This window comes from Desmodus rotundus, chromosome 3, assembly GCF_022682495.2.
Source record: "Desmodus rotundus isolate HL8 chromosome 3, HLdesRot8A.1, whole genome shotgun sequence".
NCBI classification, from domain to species: domain Eukaryota; kingdom Metazoa; phylum Chordata; class Mammalia; order Chiroptera; family Phyllostomidae; genus Desmodus; species Desmodus rotundus.
This window is the reverse complement of record NC_071389.1, coordinates 109,242,870-109,267,175: the sequence shown is the minus strand read 5'-3', so window position 1 is coordinate 109,267,175 and position 24,306 is coordinate 109,242,870. Positions and strand designations below refer to the sequence as shown.

General features: G+C 36.5%; 1 protein-coding gene across 8 annotated transcripts in view; it reads left to right on the top strand.

Annotated features, from left to right (window-relative positions):
- The window catches only part of CDK8 (cyclin dependent kinase 8), a 135,948-nt gene that overhangs the window by 71,800 nt on the left and 39,842 nt on the right, over positions 1–24,306 (top strand). For all 8 annotated transcript variants that reach the window (XM_053920799.2, XM_045188074.3, XM_024551059.4 and 5 more), the window contains 2 exons: positions 2,600–2,710; positions 12,251–12,391. In XM_053920799.2, the coding sequence (XP_053776774.1) occupies positions 2,600–2,710; positions 12,251–12,391 (252 nt within the window). The remainder of the gene's footprint in view (positions 1–2,599; positions 2,711–12,250; positions 12,392–24,306) is intronic.

Sequence of the window (24,306 nt, the reverse complement as noted above, 5' to 3'; positions counted from 1 at the left end):
AACTGAATGAAGAAGAAGCAGAAAACCTGAACAGACCAATAACAGCAGACAAAATTGAAGCAGTCATCAAAACACTTCCAACACACAAAAGCCCTGGACCAGATGGCTTCACAGGAGATTTCTACAAAGCATTTAAGGAAGAGCTAACCCCTACCCTTCAGACTATTCAAAAAAATCCAAACTGATGGAAGACTCCCAAACTCTTTTTATGAAGCCAGCATCATCCTAATCCCAAAGCCAGATAAAGACACAACGAAGAAAGAAAACTTCAGGCCAATATCGCTGGCAAACATAGATGCTAAAATTCTCAACAAAATATTCGCAAACCTCATCCAGCAATACATTAAAAGGATCATCCACCATGACCAAGTGGGATTCATCCCAGGGATGCAAGGATGGCACAATATTCGCAAATCAATAAACATAACACATCACATAAACAACAGCAAAGACAAAAATCACATGATCATATCAATAGATGCAGAAAAAGCATTTGATAAGATACAGCACCCATTTATTATAAAAACACTCAGCAAAGTGGGAATAGTGGGAGCATTTCTCAACATAATGAAGGCCATATATGAGAGACCTACAGCCAACATCATACTCAATGGATTGTAGTGTTTTCTAACATTGCAATTAGTACATTTTAAAAAGAATAACAAGCTGAAGATTTGTTTGAAGTTCAATTGCTTTGTGATGTCAAAACATAGACAACTAGCAGAATGGGAGAGAATATTTGTAAAACATGTATCTGCTAAGGGATTAATACCTAGACTGTATAAAGAATTACAACTCAACAACAACAAAAACTAGTTCATAAATGGGCAAAGGACTTTAATAAACATTTCTCCAAAGAAGGCATACAAATGATCAATAAGCACATGAAAAGTTCCTCAACATCATTAGCTATTAGGAAAATGCAAATCAAAACCATAATGAAATACTACTTCATACCAATTAAGATTTGGCTGTTAAAAGACAATTAAATGTGGCGAGAATGTGGATAAGTTGGAACCCTCATAGATTGCTGATGGGAATATAAAATGGCACAGCCTCTATGAAAACCATTGTGGTGGTTTCTCCAAAAGTTAAACATAGAACTACCATATGATGCAGCCATTTCACTTCTAGGTATACGAGGTCTGTCTGGAAAAAGCCCAGCCATTGTTACTATAACAAGAACAGTTTGCACAACATCAGTGTAACCTGGCAGCCAAGGAGAGTGGACTGGAGCACACATGCATGAAAAATGATGACTTCACTGTAGTAGTCAGTGGGAGTGGTAGAGCTATTGAGTGAGCATGTATACTGTGTGGCTGTCACATTCAAAATGAGCGAGTAGAGCAACGAATCTGCATCAGATTTTGCGTTAAGCTTGAACATTCCTCTGGAAACTTTATGGATGATTAAGAAGGCTGAAGCTATGGGCAACTGGTGATTGGAAGCTTTATCACCACAATGTGTCTGCTCATGCATCACGTCTTGTGCAGATTTTCGGTGAAACATCAAATCACCCAGGTGACTTGGCTCCCTGACAGCCCAGATTGGGCACCCTGTGACTTCTGGCTTTTCCCAAAACTCAAATCACCTTTGAAAGGGAAGAAGTTTCAGACTGTCAATGAGATTCAGGAAAATAGGATGGGGCAGCTGATGGTGATTTGGAGAACTGTGTTAGGTCCCAAGGTACCTCCTTTAAAGGGGATTAAGGCATCATTGTCCTATGTACAATGTTTCTTATGTCGTGTTTTCTTTAGTAAATGTCTCCGTTTTTCATATTACATGGCTGGATACCTTCTGGACAGACCTTTGTATAGCTAAAGAATTGAAAGCAGCAGACTCAGATACCTGTACACCAATGTTCATAGCAGCAGTATTCAACAGTAGCCAAAACATGGAAACAACTCGTGTTCATCAGCAGATGAATGGGTAAACAAAATGTGGTGTATATATACATAGGAATGTATTAGACAATAAAAAGGAATGAAATTCTAATTCATGCTATAACATAGATAAACTTTGAAGACATTATGCTAGTATTCCAGGCACAAAAAGACAGATAATGTATACTGGTAATTCTACTTACATGAGGTACCTAAAATAGGCGAGTTCATTGAAACAGAAAGTAGAATAGAGATTACCAATAGCCGAGGGGCAAGAAAATGGGAAGTTACTGCTTAAGGGGTACCAAGTTTCTGGTTAGGATAATGAAAAAGTTCCAAGATGGATAGTTGGGATGGTTGCCCAACACTGCGAGTGTACGCAATACTAATGAATTATATACTTAAAAATTATTAAAATGGGAATTTTTGTGCTTTGTATATTTTACCACAATAAACAATAACAAGGTAGATTTATTCCAATATTACCTTTTCGGTATCTTTTTCTTCTCCCCAGACTTTTTTCTCATTTATCACTAAAGCACGTACATGGACATCTCAGAATCGTGTGGGGACTTAATTAGATTTTTAGGATTGAAAATTACTAGATTTTAGGATTTTAGGATTGGTTTTATATTGTCTTTGAATTACAAATGGTGTAGGTTTTTTTCAAACATTTCTATGGCAAAGACTTTTAATGTATTTCCTTTGTTTTGCAGTTACTTCGAGAGCTTAAGCATCCAAATGTCATCTCTCTTCAGAAGGTGTTTCTATCTCATGCTGATAGGAAAGTATGGCTTCTGTTTGACTACGCTGAACATGATCTCTGGGTAAGGTGAATTGCTGGTAGACAGGGAACCACTAGTTTTAGTCAGGGGTAGTAAAAGTAACCAAGAACAATTTTAGGAGATAATCTTACTCTGAGATTATAAAATAAAAGTAACCTGATAGAATGTGGTTTACATATTACCAAGGCTAAAGTATTTTGCTTCGTATTACTTTTTTGATCTTATTAGTTTGACCTTTGTATTGGGATGGCCAAAAAATCCATATTATTTTTCCATGAAATAAAAGACACATTTTTCATTTTCACCAATAACTTTATGATTTGGATATTTTGAGAATGTTGGCTGTCTCCCACATGGTATAACATTGATTGTTCTCAATTAATGTCTCAGTTTGATCGCTATCAACGTCAACTGGTCTACCTGACCGTGGAGCACTGTCCAGTGAGAAATCTTCACCACGAAACTTCGCAAACCACTTTTGACATGTTCAGTCAGTCACAGCACCTTCTCCATACACTGCACAAATCTTTTCTTTTTCATTTCATTTGTGTTTTTACCTTTCTAGAAATAATAAAGCGTAAGAATGCTGAAAATGTTGCGTATTTTCTTCCATCGTCATACTAAAATGGCTACACAAAAATTCACCAATTTTGATAAGTTTTTTTTAATGCATGCTGATATTACAGCTGTCACAATACAATCTAACAGAATTGTTTCAAATGAAGCTAAAGACAACTAAGCACTGCTAGACCCATCTTACAAAAAAACCCAAACTTTTAGCCAAACCAGTAACACTTTACAGAAAACAGTAGGATCTGAGGAGTATAAACAGCTACTCAATATTGTTGCCTAGCTATTCATTTTTGATAAAATAAGAAATTAACTGTGATAATGTTTGCTATAACAGTTAAAAGCAGCATATTTCCTATAGTGGGAAGGAATGTAAAATGAGAAAGTGGTCTTCTTGTAGGGAAACAAATATATTTGGAAGACTATACTGAGATCTAGTGGTTCTGTTATTTGTCATATGACATTTACCAAGTCTCCTAATGTCTGTGAAGCTGTAGTTACCCCGTCTATAAAATGTAATGCTTTTTTTGCCCTTTTTAATAGGATTTTACTGGAGTAATTTTGTATCTAAAATGCTTTATATAAAAAAAGAAAATGCTCTATAAACTAAGTATACTATACAAATGTAGGAAACTTATTAATCATTTTTTGAATATTATTCACAATTGATATTCAGTGTTCCAATGTATTTCCTTTTTTATCAGCAAAAATTCAGTTATACTACTTGAATTGGGCATATTCTTGTATAGGAAGAATTCTTAGCAGAGAACTCTACTTCATAATTAGATTGGCATAAAAGTAGAGTCTCTTGCAGCTTTGAGTTATTTTGTGTTTGTGTGGCTTATAAAAAGAATATTTTTAGGTATCCAGACTCAAATATTTGAAGAGTCTTGAAGTCAAATAATTACAGTTTATCAGTTTAGCTAATATAATGAAAAAAAGGATGCTATGTTGGTAAAAATTATTATAAACTAAGAATTTAACTATATTTTGTCTAAATAGCTAAAAATAAAAACAACTGCCTCAGTATTTTGCATTTACTAGGAAGATTGTTTTTAAATTTGTTATTTATGAAAGTCTTGAGTAACTCAAAATTAACTCCTTTGTTAAATATAACAGTTACCTTTTTAAAAAAATCTATAATGCCGTATTTGGAATAAGACTTTCTGGTATGTATATAATGAAAATCTATAACAGAATAGCCGAAATAATTTTGAAGCACTCACAAACTTATATCCTGATCAGTTATGTGTACAAAACATATTAACACAGATTACAATCTAAAAAACAAGTAAACAAGACCCAATATTATATTAATTCATTAACGACTACTTCACTACCATGAACTGTATTTTTTCTGACATTTAAAAGTAATAAGGTCTTGCCGTGGTTGGTGTGGCTCAGTTGGTTGGAGCGTGGTCCTGTAACCAAAAGGAGCATTTCAATTCCTGGTCAGGGCTCATGCCTGGGTTGTGGGTTCGATCCCTGGTCTGGACACATATGATCCCCCATTTGATTCTGGAATGATTCCAATACAAGTGCAAGCGATCCCTGATACGATTCTGGTATGGGTGCCTGCTCTCACCAGTACGGGCACATTCAGGAAGCAACTGATCAATGTTTCTCTCTCTCATTGATGTTTCTCTTTCTCCCTCCTTCTCTCTCTAAAAAGCATCAAAAAATGTCCTTGTGTGAGGAGAAAAAAAAGTAATAAGGTCTTTAAACACTGCACTGTGTTTTGCATACTGGTCTGTATTTTCTAAGTTTGTTATGCTTGTGCATTTATTGAGACAGAAAAGAAAATACAGGATGTAGTAAAAGTAGGTTTACAGTTGTTTGTATGGAAAATAATACAATAATTAAAAAATGATAATGTAAGAATAAACTCTGTTTTTCACAGCTATAAACTTGCATTTGCTCCATCCTGTATGTATATACTAATATAGTAAAATAGTTTCAAACTCTTTTGCTAATTTTCTGAGTTAGCCTTATTAACATAATTGTAACTTTAGCAGATTTTAGAAATTGAACTTAGCCAGGTTTCATATGCTTTCAGATTTGAAAGAAATACATTCACTCTATTTGTAGATTTCAGTTTTCCATGACTAAATATGATGTGATTCAAATTGGTTTTTTAAAGTATTTTTTATTGATTATGCTATTACAGCTTTTCCAATTTTTCCTCCTTTATCCTGACTCCACCCTGGCCCCCCAACTCTCCAACATTTCACCCCCCTTAGTTCATGTCCATGGGTTGTATATATAAATTCATTGAGTCCTCTGTTTCCTATACCATTTTTTATCTCTCCCCATCTATTTTCTGCCTACTAATTATGCTTCTTCTTCCCTGTACCTTCCCCCCCCTCCCCATTCCTCCCTTCCCCCTTCCCACTGAAATCCCTCCATGTGATGTCCATTTCTCTGATTCTGTTCCTGTTCTGGTTGTTTGCTTAGTTTTTCTTTTTGTCATTTTTCTTTTCTTTTACGTTCATTTGTTGATAGTTGTGAGTTTGTTGTCATTTTACTGTTCATATTTTTTATCTTCTCTTTCTTAGATAATTCCCTCTAATGTTTCATATGATAATGGCTTGGTGATGATGAACTCCTTTAACTTGACCTCATCTGGAAAACACACTTTATCTGTCCTTCCATTCTAAATGAAAGCTCTGCTGGATAGAGTAATATTGGATGTAGGTCCTTGTCCTTCATGACTTCAGATACTTCTCTCCAGCCCCTTCTTACCTGCAGGGTTTCTTTTGAGAAGTCAGCTGATAGTCTAATGGGAACTCCTTTGTAGGTAACTGTTTCCTTATCTCCAGCTTCTTTTAGGATTCTCTCCTCTTTAATCTTGGGTAACTTAATGGTGATGTGCCTTGGTGTGTGCTTTTTTGGGTGCAACTTTTTGGGGACTCTCTGGGCTTCCTGGACTTCCTGGAAGTCTGTTTCCTTTGTGATACTAGGGAAGTTTTCCTTCATTATTTTTTCAAATAAGTTTTCAATTTCTTGCTGCTGTTCTTCTCCTTCTGGCACCCCTATAATTTGGATATTGGAACATTTCAAGTTGTCCCAGAGGTTCCTAAGCCTCTCTTCATTTTTTTGAATTCTTATTTCTTCCTTTTCTCTGGATGGATGCTTATTTCTTTCTTTTGTTCCAAATCATTGATTTGACTCCTGGTTTCCTTCCTGTCACTGCTGGTTCCCTGAATATTTTGCTTTATTTCACTTTGGGTATCCTTCATTTATTGTTTCATTTTTTGACCAAGGTGAATCAGTTCTGTGAGCATTTTGATTACCAGGGCTTTAAATTCCTCATCAGATAGGTTGACAATCTCCTCATCACTTAGTTCTGAGGTTTTGCTCTGTTCTTTCATTTGGGCCATATTTCTTTGTCTTGGCACAGCTTCTAGGTTCTAAGGGTGCAGGGAAACCCTCTTTGCTGTGTTTTGGCACTGCCTGCGGGGGCGGGGCCAGTGAGGGAACAGTGCTGCCCGCCTGCTCGTCTCTAGCTCACTTTTCAACGAACTCTTGTGTAAGACTGGGAGAAACTCCCACTGTGGCAACCCCAGCAGTAGCCCACAGTCAGCTCTGAGTCTCAGCTTTCCCCTTAAGTCAGCTTTTGCTGCACAGCCCAAAGAGGTCAGCAGCCAGCTATGCCCTGAAGGTCCAATGCTTCACTGCAGTTTTTCTGAGTCGGCCAGTGAGGTCTGCTGCCTTACCGGTCTGGTGGTTCTGGTTGATTTTTTCTTTAATTCCTTGGTTGTTAGAGTTCCATGCAGTTTGATTTTCTGGCACTTTTGGTTGTTTATTGATTTTAGATTGGTTGTTATCCTCCTTTTGGTTGTGTGAGGAAGTGAAGGGTTACTACCTAAGCCTCCTTCTTGGCCGGAACTCCAAATTGTTTTTATAAGTTATTTGGAAAGAATTATTTCAAACAAAATGCACACATGAAAATTTCTGTTTTATGAAACTGTTGTTCAAGGTTTGTGCTGGTTGTAAATATTTTTTCTTTCATCGTTAGCTTTTCCTCTTTTAAAAGAAATCAAATCAGACTTCCAGGCAAGATAGAGGCATAGGTAGATATACTTTCCCTCCTCATATAAACAAAAGAAGGACAACAACAACAAATTTAAAAACAAAAAATAACCAGAACTGCGAGAAAATCAAATTGTATGGAAATCCGACAACCAAGAAGTTAAAGAAGAAACCTTCATCCAGACCAGGTAGGAGGGGGCGGAGACAACTTGCGGCAAGGCAGCAGCTGGAGGACTACAGCAGGCAAAGTGGCTGGCTGGTGGAGCAGGTGCCACATTTCCATGTGGGAAAATTGGGAGGAAAAATGGGAGCGACACAGACCCCGCAACCCAGGGTTCCAGTGCAAAGAAATAAAGCCTCAAAACCTCTGACTGAAAAAATTTGTGGGGCTTGAGGCAGCAGGAGAAACTCCCAGCCTCACAGGAGAGTTCATTGGCGAGACCCACAGGATCCTAGAATGTGTACAAAACTACCCACCGGGGAATCAGCACCAGAGGAGCCCAATTTGCTTGCTGGTAGCAGAGGAAGTGACTGAAAGCTTACTAAGAGCTGAGCAAGAGGCATTGTTCCCTTCGGACCCCTCCCCCATACAGGACCACAACGCAGTGAAGTGGGTTGCCCTGCCCTGGCGAATACGTAAGGCTCCCCCCTTTACTACCTAACAGGCGTGCTGAGACAAAAAAAAAATATGGCCCAAATGAAAGAATAGATCAAAGTTCCAGAAAAAAATACAACTAAGCTATGAAGAGATAGCCAACCTATCAGATGCAGAGTTCAAAACACTAGTAATCAGGATGCTCATAGAAATGGTTGAGTATGGTCACAAAATGGAGGAAGAAGTGAAGGATATGAAAAGTGACACAAAGGAAAGTGTACAAGGAATCAGCAGTGAAGGAAAGGAAACCAGGACTCAAATCAATGGTTTGGAGCAGAAGGAAGAAATAAACATTCAACCAGCAGTGAAAAAAAAGAATTCAAACAAACAAGGAGAGGCTTAGGAACCTCTGGGACAACTTTAAGTACTCTAACATTTGAATTATAGGGATGCCAGGAGAAGAACAACAGCAAGAAATTGAAAGCTTATTTGAAAAAATAATGAAGGAAAATTTCCCTAATCTGGCAAAGGAAATAGATTTCCAGGAAGTCCAGGAAGATCAGAGAGTCCCCAAGAAGTTGCACCCAAAAAAGCACACACCAAGGCACATCATAATTACATTACCCAAGATGAAAGATAGGGAGAGAATATTAAAATCAGCAAGAGAAAAGGAGAAAGTTACCTACAAAGGAGTTCCCATAAGACTGTCAGCTGATTTCTTAAAAGAAACCTTACAGGCAAGAAGGGGCTGGAAAGAATTATTTGAAGTCATGAAAGGCAAGGATTTATATCCAAGATTACTCTATCCATCAAAGCTATCATTTAGAATGGAAGGGCAGATAAAGTGCTTCCCAGATAAGGTCAAGTTAAAGGAGTTCATCATCACCCAGCTCTTATTATATGAAATGTTAAAGGGAGTTACCTAAGAAAAATAAGATAAAAAATATGAACAGTAAAATGACAACAAACTCAACAACTGTCAACAACCGAATTGAAAAAGCAAACAAAAATGAACTAAGCAACCAACTAGAACAGGAACAAATTCACAGAAATAGAGTCCACATAGAAGATTATCAGTGGGGAGGAGGAAAGGGAAGAATTGGGGAAAAGATACAGGGAATAAAAAGCATAAATGGTGCATACAAAATAGATAAGGGGAGCTTAAGAATAGTATGGGAAATGGAGAAGCGAAAGAACTTATATATATGACCCATGGACATGAACTAAGGTGGAGGAAAGGTGGTGGGAGAGGGGGTACAGGGCAAAGCAGAATAAGGGGGGAAAATGGGACAACTGTAATAGCATAATTAATAAAATATGTTTTTAAAAAAATAAAATCAAATGATCTTTCAATAATTTATTAAATCAGATGCCAACATTGAATTGAACACTCAACCCACTCAACCTAACATGAAATCAAATAATATAATCCGAATTTATGAGGAAATTTCCAGGCTGGTTTATAAACATGATTTGTTGTAAAACATAGTTGAGCATGGAAGATAATAGAATTCAACATGATGTACTGGAATGCTAGTACATAATATTTCACTTTAGATGAAGGTATAAAATTATACTTTTGAAATTTTACTGCATGTAATGGTGCCAGACGTGTTTAGACAGTCAACACTGCCTTTGTCATCCTCTTACTAATACTCATTTAAGCCAGATGAGTACTTTTAATGTTTGTTTTAGCGAAAACCCAATGATAATTTGGTTTGCGAAAACCTACTGCTTTGTTTTATTTTCTTAATGTAATTGGAATATTGAAATGAGTGAACTAGAGTATAAGGCATCAGAGGGTAACCAAAAAACAGTTGTAGTAAAAAGAGTCATTTAAAAAATTACTTAGGTGTTGGTGAAATTTCATGACATGCATACCCCATATTTGTTATATAGCCCTGTAATAAAAATAAAATGTAAGAAATGTCCCCAGTGTAGGTTTTTATAGTTATAAATTGTTGGTAAAAATGTAACTTGTATCTTCCTCAAAAAATTAAAAAAGGAATTAATTACCTTGTGACCCAGCAATTCCACAGCCGAGAATATACCCTCAGACACCTGAAATACCAATTCAGAAGAACCTGTGCTCCCCAATGTTCAGTTCATAGCAGTGCTATTTACAATAGCCAAGTGTTGGAAACAGCCTTAGTGCCCATCCGTAGATGAATGGATTAAAAAACTGTTTCTTTTACATAATGGAATACTATGCAGCAGAAAGAAAGAAGAAGGAATTCCTACCCTTTGTGGCAGCATGAATGGGACTGGAGACTATTATGTTAAGTGAAATAAGCTAGTCAGTGAAAGACAAATACTATATGGCATCACTTATCAGAAGAATCTAATGAACAAAATAAATTAATAAGCGAAACAGAACTAGAGACATGGAAATGGAACAGACTGACAGCTACCAAAGGAAAGAGGGGAGGGGGGCATGGTGGAGTGAAGGGGAAGAGACTGGTCAAGGAACATGTATGAATGACCCATGGACATGGACAACAGTGTTGGGATGGACTGTGGGGTGGGATGGAGGAGGGCAAAGGGGGAAGATTTGAGACAACTGTAATAGAATAAACAAGAATAAAAAAGAAAAGAAATAGCTTCTCTCTCCTTGGTTTTATCATTTGTGTAGTGTTAAAATCCATTGTTATTCAATAAATATTTGTAAATTAAAATAACTTGTGATACCCTAATGAAAGCAGTAACTGAAGAAATATATATGACAATTGATTATCTCACGTCCCTTCCATGTGTTCCTTTTGTTTTTACAGTATTTTAAAAGATGATATATTTTAATTTATTTATATTAAGGTCTGAGAGCTACTCAGACCAGATCACATCATTTCTTTGGTAATTATTTTGTTTGCCTGCTCTTAAATACTTTGGAAAAAAAGTAACTGAGAAGAAAATTAAAAGAATATAATGTTGCTAATAAAATATAGATTAATCATTAGACTACATATGCACTGACTGGTATACTTTAGCTTCCCACCAGGTAGTCTTTGCAGTATATTTTTTCTTTGGGAAGTAAAATGCTCTCACTCATTAATCATTAGTTATTATTTATCCATGTTCTGCTTTCTATATCATAAGGAAATAGTAAAAATTTTACCCTATAATATTTAATATCTCACTCCTGTTTTAATTATGTTTACTAATTTCAAGAGCATGCTTAATTTTCATTCACAAATAAAATACTGGTCAAGAGTTTACTCTTGTGCATATTCGATGCCAACCATATGCCCAGGGGTACACATAGCACAGTTAACTGCAGCTGACTTCCAGATTTTCTTGCAGTTTGAGAGTGCTTTAATTAAAATGAAGAGAACACATCAAGAGAGTCTGAAACATTGGATCTTATCTCTGTCGAGGTACACTTATTTATTGAGTTTTCTGTTTATAAAGTATTGTATTTTACTGGATGTCCACTAACCCTATACTAAAAGCTTTGATGGATGGTACAGGGTTTTCTTTTTAATATGAATATTTCATATTTCTAAATATTTCCAATGAGAACTGGTCATTTACATGTTATTTGTGCTTCTCTAGATTTTATTGAAATATTTTTCCATTTGCTTTCTTTATAACCCATATATCACAAGTAGGCACCACATGTATGCTATGTCAGCCAGCCAGCAGTATCTCTTGAAATTTGTTCTGTGTTTTTCTTTTCATTTAATCACTACAGAAAAACAATGATTCTGTTTTGGAAAATTTTCTACCAGATAAACAAGGGTTAAGTATGCTATAAAGGTAAATTTTTAACTATACTTTAAAAACAAAATCACATTATTTCCTACTTATCTGTGGTAATCATTTATTTTTTTAGGCACTATCATGTGCTTAAGAAATGAAATTTTAGCTCTAGTTATTAGGAAGTTTATAAGTTATCTGTTATTCAGCAGAATGTGAAATTGTATTTTCAATATCTTTGGGCATCCCTAAGTGTTTCTTTTTCTGTTAGGAAAATATTATACAGGGTCTGGCACAAGTAACTCCCCTTTTATATTACATAAAAATCTTTTATTACAAAATCACAAGCATGTAATTCTTTGGGAAGGACGCACATGGATCGGTGAGGGAGGAAGGGGACACCCACCTAGCCAGCCAGATCAGCCGAATCAACCCTGGCGATCAATGGGGTGACAGATGTCGCAGCCAGATCGCCCTCACATCCACAAGCATGTAATTCTATAACACAACGATATCACATTCAAGCACACCATATGACATGTAGGTGAAATGTTCTAATTGTCAGTCTCGTGCGAGACATTCACGAACCCTTCCAACCACACTCAAAGGTGTTACTTCTCCCAGACCCTGTGTACATCAAATTATCTTTCTTTTCTTTTTTAAGTGTCTCGTGATATTTTTCTTTTTTTCAGCATATAATCAAGTTTCACAGAGCTTCTAAAGCAAACAAGAAGCCAGTTCAGTTACCTCGAGGAATGGTGAAGTCGTTATTATATCAAATCCTAGATGGGATTCACTACCTGCATGCTAACTGGGTGTTGCACAGGGATTTGGTAAGTTGATGCGTGGTTAGGTTTAACTTATAAAGATGCATTTTATTTGGATTATTTTCTAGTTGTATCTAGATATGGATACTACATAGGCTTGTAAACCTACAGAGGGAGTGGGAGTTGTGCAGTTTCAAAACATAGCCTGTCTTAAGCTTCTTATATAAAGTGTCCTGCTTCTGTGATGCGCACTGGCTATCGTCTGCTGAAGGGGAGAGGTCAGAGAGGGCACATTTGTTTTCCTGAGCTTTTGTTTTTTCTTGAGTCTGTAAATAAACTATTGGCCTGCTTGGTATTAATTATTAGATGCCAGGGACACCCTAGAAATTGACATTTATGAATAACCTGAAAATAAAACTTGTGGAGGAGATGTTAGTTTACTATACTAGTAGCAGTCTTATGGCCACTAAGCCTTTATTAATCATTGAGAAGCCTTGCCATGTTAAATTGCATTAAATTTTTAATGCAAGTTAAACAATTTAGAAACTTCAGAAATTGGCTTTTTTATTTTCATTTTACATGGTAGAATAGTCTATGCCTTCTTTTTACCCATCTTTTAATAAAATTATTCATTAAATTATGCATTGTTCATTAAATCGTAATAGATTTAAATTATTTAAACCTCAGATCCCCCTTCCTTATTGCATAATTACATGGTTGTACTTTTGATGTTCTTTGTCAAGGTAGTAACTATAGTAAGGTTTATAGCAGTGCTTTCATTTCAAACAGTTAAAAACACCGTGCTGGAAATTATTTGGTCTCTACTCACGTTTATAGGAAAAAACCCTGTAGACTTTGAGGTGAAGCTGATCTGCCCCTCATGCAGATGTTCTTTCCAAGCTGCTTTATATTGAATGCATTCAATCTCTGGCCTTCAGATCAGGTGTGCAGTATCATGTTTCATCTATCTTCAGTAAATCTCCATGAAATACATTTAATGATAGTCATTTCATCTCCACTTCTCATACCTAGAAAGCATTTAGACTAAGACTGATAACACATCAGAAATTTGGTTGAAAGAACTTTTTTCCTTGTGCAAATTTTGTATTTATTAGAATTAGAATATTTTATTTATAAATGGTGGGTTTACAGAACAGAAATGAGTAATTTTTTTAGGCTTTCATAGCTGAAAATTTCAGCTTTTAGGCAGTGAAGTCAACATAGGGAAAAACTATTACTACTTTTGAACTACCGACCTTTTTTATGATCTCTAAAGGAATAAAATCTGGGCTAAAGGGCTTTTATTTCCCCTATACAGTTAATTATGTTAAGATAATGTTATACTTTATTGTAAATTATTTTTTCATCAAAATACATGTTTATTAGATGAGTAAGATTAATATAAACTGACTTTTAAACCAGTATTTAAGTTTTTATGTTAATATATAATATACTTGAACCACTTACAATAAGTAGTATTAACTACAGTAGTAAAAATAATTATGAAGTCTAATTTCTTTTACCTCTCTTTTGGGAAAGCTTTCTGTTGATATGGCTTAAACAAGTTCTCCTTGACATAGGGATAGTGTAAAACAGGTCATTGCAGTCACCTCTGCTGTTAGTGCTGTACTAAGAGTTGGGGGTCATGGGAGCAGTACGCCCAGGGTACAAGCAATGAAAGCCCTATCTGTAGATGATTTTAAGATAATAACGAAACAGACTGACAGCAGTGTTTATTGTCACCATATGCCAGCAGTTCTGAACAATATCAGTGATAAAATATTTCTATTCAACTGAGGTAAACCACTCCCACTGCTCTACCCTTCTTGATATGCCATTGCTGAGTTTAGTAGTCTCTTTGTCCAAAATATTTTCCAAACTGCAATATATTGTTTGTCTATTGCTACCTCCTTTGATTTTCCTATTTGAAGTGAGATTTCTTGTACTGTCTGTGTGTCATTTCTTAGTGCTGTTCCCAAACATCTAACCCTTCTGTGCCTCCCAGACACACAAGGCCCACTGAAACATTGTGTCATTCAAGTGATAACCTCTGCCCCTGATCTGCATCTTACTGGTTCAGATGCCTAACTCATGAATTATTCTTCAGTTTCTAAAGGAAAGATTCATTTTCATGTTTTTATTAAAATGTGCCAACTGAAAATTAAATTTTGGTGTTTAGATATTGTACAATTTTTCAGCTATAGCTACATGAGGTATTAATATATGTATTAATACATCATTTATGCTGAAGGATACTCTTCAGAAGATGTAAAACATGACTTTTTATACCCCTCTCAAATATTTGTTATTTGAAGATGAAATATTTACCCTATAAGAACAAATATAATTAATAATTATATTTTTGTTCCTTTTCAGACTGTTTTAGATGAAATATAGCAATACTGACCTTAACATATTTTCCTAGATTTCTAATGTTATGAATTTAACCAGTTGTTGCATTGCTGACTTGCCACAAGAAACTTCATACTAATTTGGATCATTGACACAGACTCTCTGAAAACACCTGAAATTTCAGTAACATCCCAAAATGTCAATGAAGACTTTGTTTAATAAAATTGACTTTATTATTGTATAGAAATACTGGTTTGAGATGGTAGAGTTATGAAGCTTTTTTGTTTGATACATGAATTTGAACTTTAACAATTTATAATTGTATTTAGTAAATGAAGATTTTATCACTATTAATCATTACACAGTAACAGATCAGTAATTGGGGTCTGTCATCCTTGATGGGAAATGGAGATTTTAAATTCTGGAACCCTTGTTGGACTGAAGGTGGTAATAAGTGTATATATATGGATGTTTTAAGGAAAATGAGTTGGAGAGGAAACAAACAAAATTATCTCACAAAAATTTGTAAGATAATTTAAGACTCCAAACTGAACTTTTTACTTGTAGAACATTAAAGTATCTACGTATAAGTTAGGTGGGCCAATAGGCTGGAGACCCAAGGGAATAGTTGCAGTTGACTTCAAAGGCAATCTGCTGGCAGAATTCCTTCTTTTTCGGGTAGGTCAGTCTTTTTCTATTAAGCTCTCCAACCGATGGCTGAGGCCCACCCACATTATGGAGGGTACTCTGCTTTACTCAAAGTCCAATTTAAATGTTAATCTTACCCAAAACTGTGTTACAGAAACATTCACAATAATGCTTGAGCAAATATCTGGACACCTTGACACAAGGAGTAGATACATAAACCTCATATGTAAATGAGTAAACAGAGGCACCAGTAAAAGTCCTGTGGGACAAGTTATTTCAGGTTTTTCCCCCCGCAAGTTACCTGCTTGCATAAAATAGGAGTGTTGGGTTAAGGACTCTGAAGAATTTTTACCTGGTATGATAAAGAGGAACTAAGTGTGAAATCGTAATGAAAACTTCAAATAAAGATATGTTTAAATGACTCAAAATAAGGAAAGACTTGAAGTCCGTTAGGCTGATTGGATTGAGTGGTGGTTTTTCTGATTCCAGTGAGATAAAAAGACATGAAGCATCCAAATCATATTTGATACCTTTTGTGTAAGAAACCAAGGTTTGTTTTGACAGTAGTGTCTGAACACTTCTAAAAATGTAGTCTTCCTGTGTTGAATTAAAAGCACATTGGCAAGATCCAAGATGGCACTGGCATAGGTAGCAGCTGCACTCACGTCCTGCCAGGAACAAACTGGAATTACAACTAAATTATAGAACAATCATCCTAAATAACCAACTGAAGACTAGTGAAGAGATATATTATAACTAAGAATTTACAGAAAAGCCACATTGAGATAGCTCAAAACAGGTTGCCAGGGGCCAGTCATAAGCAGCTTCTACCCACACCACAGTGCCTTACAAGAGGCTCAGAACCACACGTGGCCTGCTTCAAACAACATCAGAAGCAGGATCCAATAAGCTTCACAAGCGACATGTCCAATGAGAGATCTTGGCAGGCACCAAACCCTGCTGAGGTGGATTCTGCTCCGTGTGGTCAGTGCCTGCACAGCAGCTCCCACACCAAGGTCAGGATTCAGCCTGTCATTAAGCCTGAGGGTCAGTCCCATGCATGACACAGCCAATAGCAATTGAGGCTAATTATAACAATAGGGCCCATATAACTCACACAAGGGACATTCCTAGAGCACCAGCTCAGTTGAACAAGATTGCACTACTGGACCCCACAGGGCACCTACAACATAAGGCCATCCAAAGAGGACTGGGAGTCACAGAAGATCTATGTAATACTAGAAGCATACACAATGAGGCAGGCAAAATGTGAAGACAAAGAAACGGGCCCCAAATGGAAGAACAAGAAATCAGAAAAAAGAGCTAAATGAAATGGAGGCAAGCAATTTATCAAATATAGAGTTCAAAGTGATGGTGATAAGGATGTTCAACAGTGTGAAAAAGTACGTAGGTACCATAAAAAAAGGACTAGTCAGAAATGAAGAATGCACTGTAAGGAATAAACAGTAGGTTGGATGCAGCAGAGGACTGAATCAGCAATTTGGAAGACAAGGTAGAAAAAAACACCCAATCAGAGGAGCAAAAAGAAGAAAAAATTTTTTAAACAAGGATAGTTTTAAGGGACCTTTGGGACAACATGAAGTATAACAATATCCATATCATAGGGGTACCAGAAGGAGAAGAGAGAGAGCAAGCAAGGGATTGAGATTCTATTGAAGAAATAATGAGAGAAAACTTCCCTAACCTGGTGAAGGAAAGAGACACACAAGTCCAGGAAGTGCAGAGAGGCCCAAACAAGGTGAACCCAAAGAGGCCCACACCAAGACACATCATAATTAAAATGCCAAAGGTTAAAGACAAAGAGAATCTTAAAAGCCACAAGAGAAAGGCAGTTACCTACAAAAGGGCTCCTATCAGCTTTTCAGCTGATTTCTTAACAGAATCATTTCAGTCCAGAAGGGATTGGCATGAAATACTTAAAGTGATGAAATGCAAGGACCTATAACCAAGACTACCCAGCAAGGCTAGCATTTGAAATTGAAGGAGAAATAAAGAGCTTCCCAGACACAAAAAGCTAAAGGACTTTGTTAGGTTTGTTTGTTTTTTTTGCCACCTAACCAGCATTACAAGAAATGTTTAAGGACCTGCCTGAAGAAGAAACAGAGGTACATAGTTAAAGGAATAAAATGGCCATAAATATATACCTATCAGTAATCACTCTAAATGTAAATGTCTGAAATGCTCCAGTCGGAAGACTTACAGTAGCTGAGTGGATAAGGAAACATTCCCATAGATATGCTGTCTGCTAGAGACCAACTTCAGAATGAAAGATACACATAGACTAAAAGTACAGGGATGGGAAAAGATATTCCATGCAAATGGAAATAAAAGCTAGGGTGTCAGTAATTACATCTGACAAAATAGACTTTAAAACAAAGGCTGTAGTAAGAGGCAAAGAAGGACACTGCTTAATGATAAAGGTGGCAATCCAACAAGAGGATATGACACTTTTGAACACTTAGGCACTCATCATAGGAGTGCCTGCTATTTAAAGCAAATCTTAATGGACATAAAGGGAGAGATTAACATTAATACAGTCATAGCTGGGGATTTTAACACCCCATTGACATCAATGGATAGATCTTCCAGACAGAAAATTTATAAGGAAACAGCGACCTTAAATGACACACTAGATCACATGGATTTAATAGATATCTTCAGAATATATTTTGACTAAAACTAGCAGAATATCCATTCTCTTCAAGTGCACATAAAACATTTGCTGGGATAGACCACATATTAGGACACAAAACAAATCTCAATACATTTAAGAAAATTGAAATCATATTAGGCCACTTCTCATGCCAAATTTCATAATGGCATGAAATTTGAAATCTGTCACAAGAAAAAAAACTAAACAAAAATACATGGCAGCTAAAGGACATGTTACTAAACAATGAGATCAAGGAAGAAATCAAAAGATACCTTGAGCCCTGGCCAGTGTGGACCAGTTGGTTGGAGTGTTGTCCCATAAAGTGAGAGATCACAGGTTTGATTCTTGGTCAGGAAACATACGTAGATTGTGAGTTCAGGCTCTGGTCAGGGCATGTATAAGAGGCAACTAATCTATTTTTCTCTCTCCCATCAATGTTTCTCTCCTCTCCCTCCCTTAACGTCTCCCTAAAATCAATAAGCATGTCCTTGGGTGAGCATTAAAAAAAGATACCTTGAAAGAAGTGAAAAGAACACAACTTAAAATCTGTGGGACAAAAGGCAAACAGTCTTATGGGGGAAATTCATAGCATTAAAGGCCAATCTCAAGAAACAAGAAAATTCTCAAATAATCTAACTTTATACATAAAGGAACTTGAAACAGACCCTCCCCCCCCCAAAAAAAAAGCCCAAAGTGAGTAGAATGAAGGACATAATAAAGATCAGAGCAGAAATAAATGAAATCGAGTCTAAAAGAGCAATACAAAAGATCAGTGGAACAGAGCTGTCTTTGAAAAGATAAAAACAGATTGGCCTTTAACCAGACTCATCAAGAAAAGAACACAAATAAATAAAATCAGAAATGAAAGAGAAGTAACAGCTGACACCAAAGAGATATAAAGGATTGTAAGAAAATAATATGAACAACTATGTGCCAACTGGACAAAATGGGTGAATTCCTAGATACATACAGTCTTCTAAAACTGAATCAGGAAGAATCACAGAATCTGAATGGGCAGATCACAAGTAGTGAAATTGAAGCAGTAATCAAAATACTCGTAACAAACAGAAGACCCGGACCAATGGCTTCAATTTTACCATACATTCAAAGAAGAGCTAACACCTATTTATCTTAAACCATTCCAAAAAATTTAAAAGGAGGGATGACTCCCAAGTCATTTTATGAGTTCATCATTATCCTAATTCCAAAACCTGATAAAGACACTAAATTGAAAGAAAGTTTTAGGCTAATATTCTTGATGAACATAGATGCTAAAATTCTCAACTGAGTATTAGACAACCAGATCCAACAATACATTAAAAAGATCATAACCTATGATCCAGTGGGATTTATTTCAGGGATGCAAGGTTGGTACAATATCTGCAAATCAATAAATATGTTATACCACATAAAGAAAATGAAAAATAAGAACCATGTGATCATATCAATAGATGCAAAAAAAGCATTTGAGAAAATCTGGCACCCATTTATAAAAACTCTCAACAAAGTGGATATAGAGGGAACATACCTCTACATAATAAAGGCCATATATGACAAACCCACTGCCAACATCATGTTATTGGGCAAAACTATACATGTTTCCCTTAACATAAGGAAGAAGACAGGAAAGTCCACTTTCACAACTCTTATTCAGTATAGTACTGTAAGTCCTAGCCACAGCAGTCAGACAAGAAGAACTAGAAAGCATCCAAATTGGAAAGGAGGAAATAAAACTGTCACCATTTGCAGATGACATGATACTGTATATAGAAAACCTTAAAGATTTTACAACAACAACAAAAAAACTATAACTGGTAAATGAATTTAGCAAAGTAACAGGATACAAAATAAATATCCAGAAATCAGTTGCATTTTTATACACCAATAATGAACTATCAGAAAAGGAAACTAAGAAAACAACCCTGTTCACAATTGCTTCAAAAAGAATAAAATACTTGTACTTAGTTATAAATCTAACCAAGGATGTACTCAGAAAATTACAAGACACTGAAGAAAGTGAAGCAAATGCATACAAATAAATGGAAGCATGCACCATGTTCATGGATAGGAAGAACTAACATCATTAAAATGTGCATACCACCCAAAGCAATCTATAGTTTCAACCCACTTCCTATCAAGGCACCAATGGTGTATTTCACAGAACTAGAAAAAGTATTCCAAAAATGTATATGGAACCATAAAAGACCCAAATAGCCACAGAAATCTTCAGAAAGAAGAACAAAGTTGGAGGAATCATGCTACCTGATCAAATTATACTACAAAGCTATAGTGATCAAAACAGCATGATACTGGCATGAAAACAGACTTACAGATACATGGAACAAAATAGGACAGAAACATTCCCACACCTTTATAGTCAATTAATATTTGAAAAAGAAGCCCTGGCTGGTGTGGCTCAGCTGGTTGGAGCATGGTCCTGAAACCTAAAAGTTGCAGGTTTGTTACCTGGCCAGGGCACATACCTAGGATGCAGGTCAAATCCCCAATCCAGAAGCATACAGGAGACAACCAGTCAATGTTTTTCTCTCACATCTATGTTTCTCTCCCTTCCTCTCTCTCTAAAAAGCAATTTAATGAATGTTCTTGGGTGAGGATAAAAAAAGTAGTTGACAAAGGAGGCAAAACACACAATGGGGCACAGGTTTTCTATTCCATAAATGGTGTTGGGAAAACTGGAGAGATAAGTGCAGAAACAAAAAAAAGAAATTAGACCATCTTCTTAAAGCATACACAAGAATAAACTCAATGGATTTAAGATGCTGGAAAGTATAAAAACCATAGAAGAAAACACAGGCCGTAAAATCTCAGACATTTCTTCTATTAATATTTTTCCTGATATATCCCCTTTGGCAAGGGAGACAAAGGAAATCGGACTACATCAAACTAAAATATTTATGCACAGCACAGGCAGCCATCAACAAAGTGAAAAGAAAACCCACTGAATGGCAGTACATATTCACCAGTGATACATCTGATAAGTGGTTAATGTTCAGAATTTATAAAGAACTGGTAAAATTCAAAACCAAAAAAACCCCAAACAATCCAACTAAAAAATGGGCAAAGGACCTGAATAGCTATTTCTCCAAAGAGGACATATAGATGGCCAGTAGACATATGAAAAGATGCTCAATGTCACTAATCATCAGAAAAATGCAAATTGAAACCACAAAGAGGTATCACCTCATACCTGTCAGAATGACTATCCTAAATCAACAAACAGCATGTGGTAGCAAGGATGTGGCAAAAAAGGGACCCTCAGGCACTCTTGGTGAGAATGCAAATTGGTGCAGCTATTGTGGAAAGCTGAGTAGAGTTACCCCAAAAAATTAAAACTGGAACTACCTTAAGACCCAGCAATTTCATTTCTGGGAATTATCCAAAGAAACCCAAAACACTAATTCAGAAGTATATATACCCTTAAGTTCACTGCATCATTATATACTATAGCCAAGATTTGGAAGCAGCCCAAGTGCCCATCACTGGATGAGTGAGTAAAAAATGCTGTAGTACATTTACACAATGTCATACTATTCACTGTAAAAAAAAAAAAAAGGGAAATCTTACCCTTTGTGAGAGCATGGATGGACATGAAGAGCATTATGGTAAGTGAAATAAGCCAGTTGGGAAAGACAGTTACCATACGATTTCACTCATGTGGGATCTAATGAGCAAAAGAAACTAACAAGCAAAATAGAGACATACTCATAGAGAGCAAGCTGGTGATTACAGGGAGGAGGTGGTGGTAGGGGCAGGTGGAAGAGGGTATAGTGGGGATAAAAGGTGATGGAAGGAAACTTGAGTTGGGGTGGTAAATGCACATGATGTATTATACAACTGTACACATTAAATCTATATATTTTTATTAACTAATGACAGCCCAGTAAATTCAATATCAAAATAAATAAAAAGCAATTTGGTAAGGCCATGATGAAAAAGTTTCTCTACCAGTGGCTCTGTTGTGACCATTTTGAGGACATCCAGTCAGTTCACTGCTTATGTGGCATCTTTCAGTAGAACTGGCTATTTTCTATAAAACACTCTAAATTTAGTAATGGGTTTTATTTTTGGTTCAGTTTCTGAAATAAATTCAAGGTCAGTTATTTTTTCTTTAACTAGGAAACATTCTGTGATAAGTTTTTTAACTATATTTTATTTGTTATGCTATTATAGTTGTCCCATTTTCCCCCTTTGCCCTTTCCACCTGGTACCCCCATTCCCTCTGGCAGTCATCCCCCCCCTTAGTTCTTCTCCATGGGTCACGTGTATAAGTTTTTTTGACTACTCCATTTCCTATACTGTTCTTAACATCCCCCTGTCTATTCTGTACCTACCAATTTGTACTTCTTAATCCCTGCACCTTTTCCCCCAATCTTCCCCTCCCCCCTCCCAACTGATAACCCTCCAAATGATCTCCATGTCTATGATTCTGTCTCTGTTCTGCTTGTTTGCTTAGTTTTTTACATTCAGTTGTTTATAGTTGTGAATTTATTGCCATTTTAATGTTCGTAGTTTTCTTCATTTTTTTCTTAAATAAGTCCCTTTAACATTTAATAAAATAATAAAGGCTTGGTGATGATGTACTCCTTGAGCTTTACCTTGTCTGGGAAGCACTTTATCTACCCTTCCATTCTAAATGATAGCTTTTCTGGATACAGTAATCTTGGTTGTAGATCCTTGTTTTTTATCACTTTGAATACTTCTTGCCAGTCCCTTCTAGCCTGCAAAGTTTCTTTTTAGAAACCATCTGACATTCGTATGGAAATACCTTTGTAGGTAACTATCTGCTTTTCTCTTCCTGCTTTTAAGATTCTCTTTGTACCTTTAACCTTTGGCATTTTAATGATGATGTGTCTTGGTGTGTCCTCTTTGCATCCTTCTTTGGGACTCTGTACTTCCTGAACTTGTATGTCTTATTTCCTTTGCCAAATAAGGGAAATTTTCCTACATTATTTTTTCAAATAAATTTCCAATATCTTCTTCTTTCTCTTCTCCTTCTGGCACCCCTATGATTTAAATGTTGGTATGTTTGAAGTTGTCCCAGAAACTCCTTAGCCTATCCTCATTTTTTAAAATTCTTTTTTGTTCTTGCTCTTCTTATTGAATGTTTTTTTTCTTCCTTATGTTCCAAACCATTGATTTGATTCTCAGCTTCATCCACTCCGCTGTTGATTCCCTGTAAATTTTTCCTTATTTCACTTAGTGTAACCTTCATTTCTGCCTGGGTCTTTTCTGTGTTCTTCAAGTGCCCAAAGAGTTCCTTGAGCATCCTAATAACCAGTGTTTTGAACTCTGCATCTGATAGATTGCTTACCTCTATCTTGTTTAGTTCTTTTTCTGGAGTTTTGATCTGTTCGCTCTATTGGGCCATATTTCTTTGTCTCCTCATTTTGGCAGCCTCCCCGTGTTTGTTTCTATTAAGTAGAGCTGCTTTGACCACTTGTCTTAGTAGCAACCCCCTGTTGTTGACATGCACACCGGTAAATTGTATGGGGCGAAGCCTTAGGTAATTGTCAAGGCGGGGAAGTGTGTGAACCAGGTTGATGGAGTCTACAATATGGTGTGGCCACTCTGTGGCTCTTTGTGGGCGAGGGCTCAGAAAGGGGACAATGCTGATACCTAGCTTCTAGAGTTTTCTCCTAGAGGAAACTGTTCCCTTGTACTCAGCCTCACACCAAACATTTCATTTTCTCCCTTTATGCTTCTGGTGCCCTTTCAGCTGCTGCCTGGGTGCTGGAGCCAAGAGAGAGTGAGTCTGTGTAAGTCCTAAGTCTGTTGCAGGCCCTTTAAGAGGAGACTCTTGAGAATCCTTGTTTCTTCTGCCACCCCAACCCCCACTGGTTCTTAGAGCCAGAAGTTATCTTCCTAGTGCTGGAATCCTGGGCTGGGTGGTCTGGTGTGAGGTTGGGATCTCTCGCTCCTGAGGTATCCCTCCTGATTTTTATACACCACAAGTGGGTGTGGGACTGTCACTCATTGTGCCTCCACACCTCCCTCCTCACATTTCATCTCTACCCCTCCTATGGGTCCCATGAATGTGACTTCTTTAATTCCTTGGTTGTTGGACTTCTGTACAGCTCAATTTTCTGATGACTCTGAGTAATAATTGTTTTGTAGTCTGGTTGTATTTTCTCTGTGGTTGTGTGAGGAGGCAAGCCATGTTTACCTATACCTCCTTCTTGACCAGAAGTTCTCCATTCTGTGATAAATTAAAAATTTGTAAACACTGTCAAATATATATCCATGTCAATATTTGGGAATTGAAGTGAAAACTGACTTTAGAGTCTGG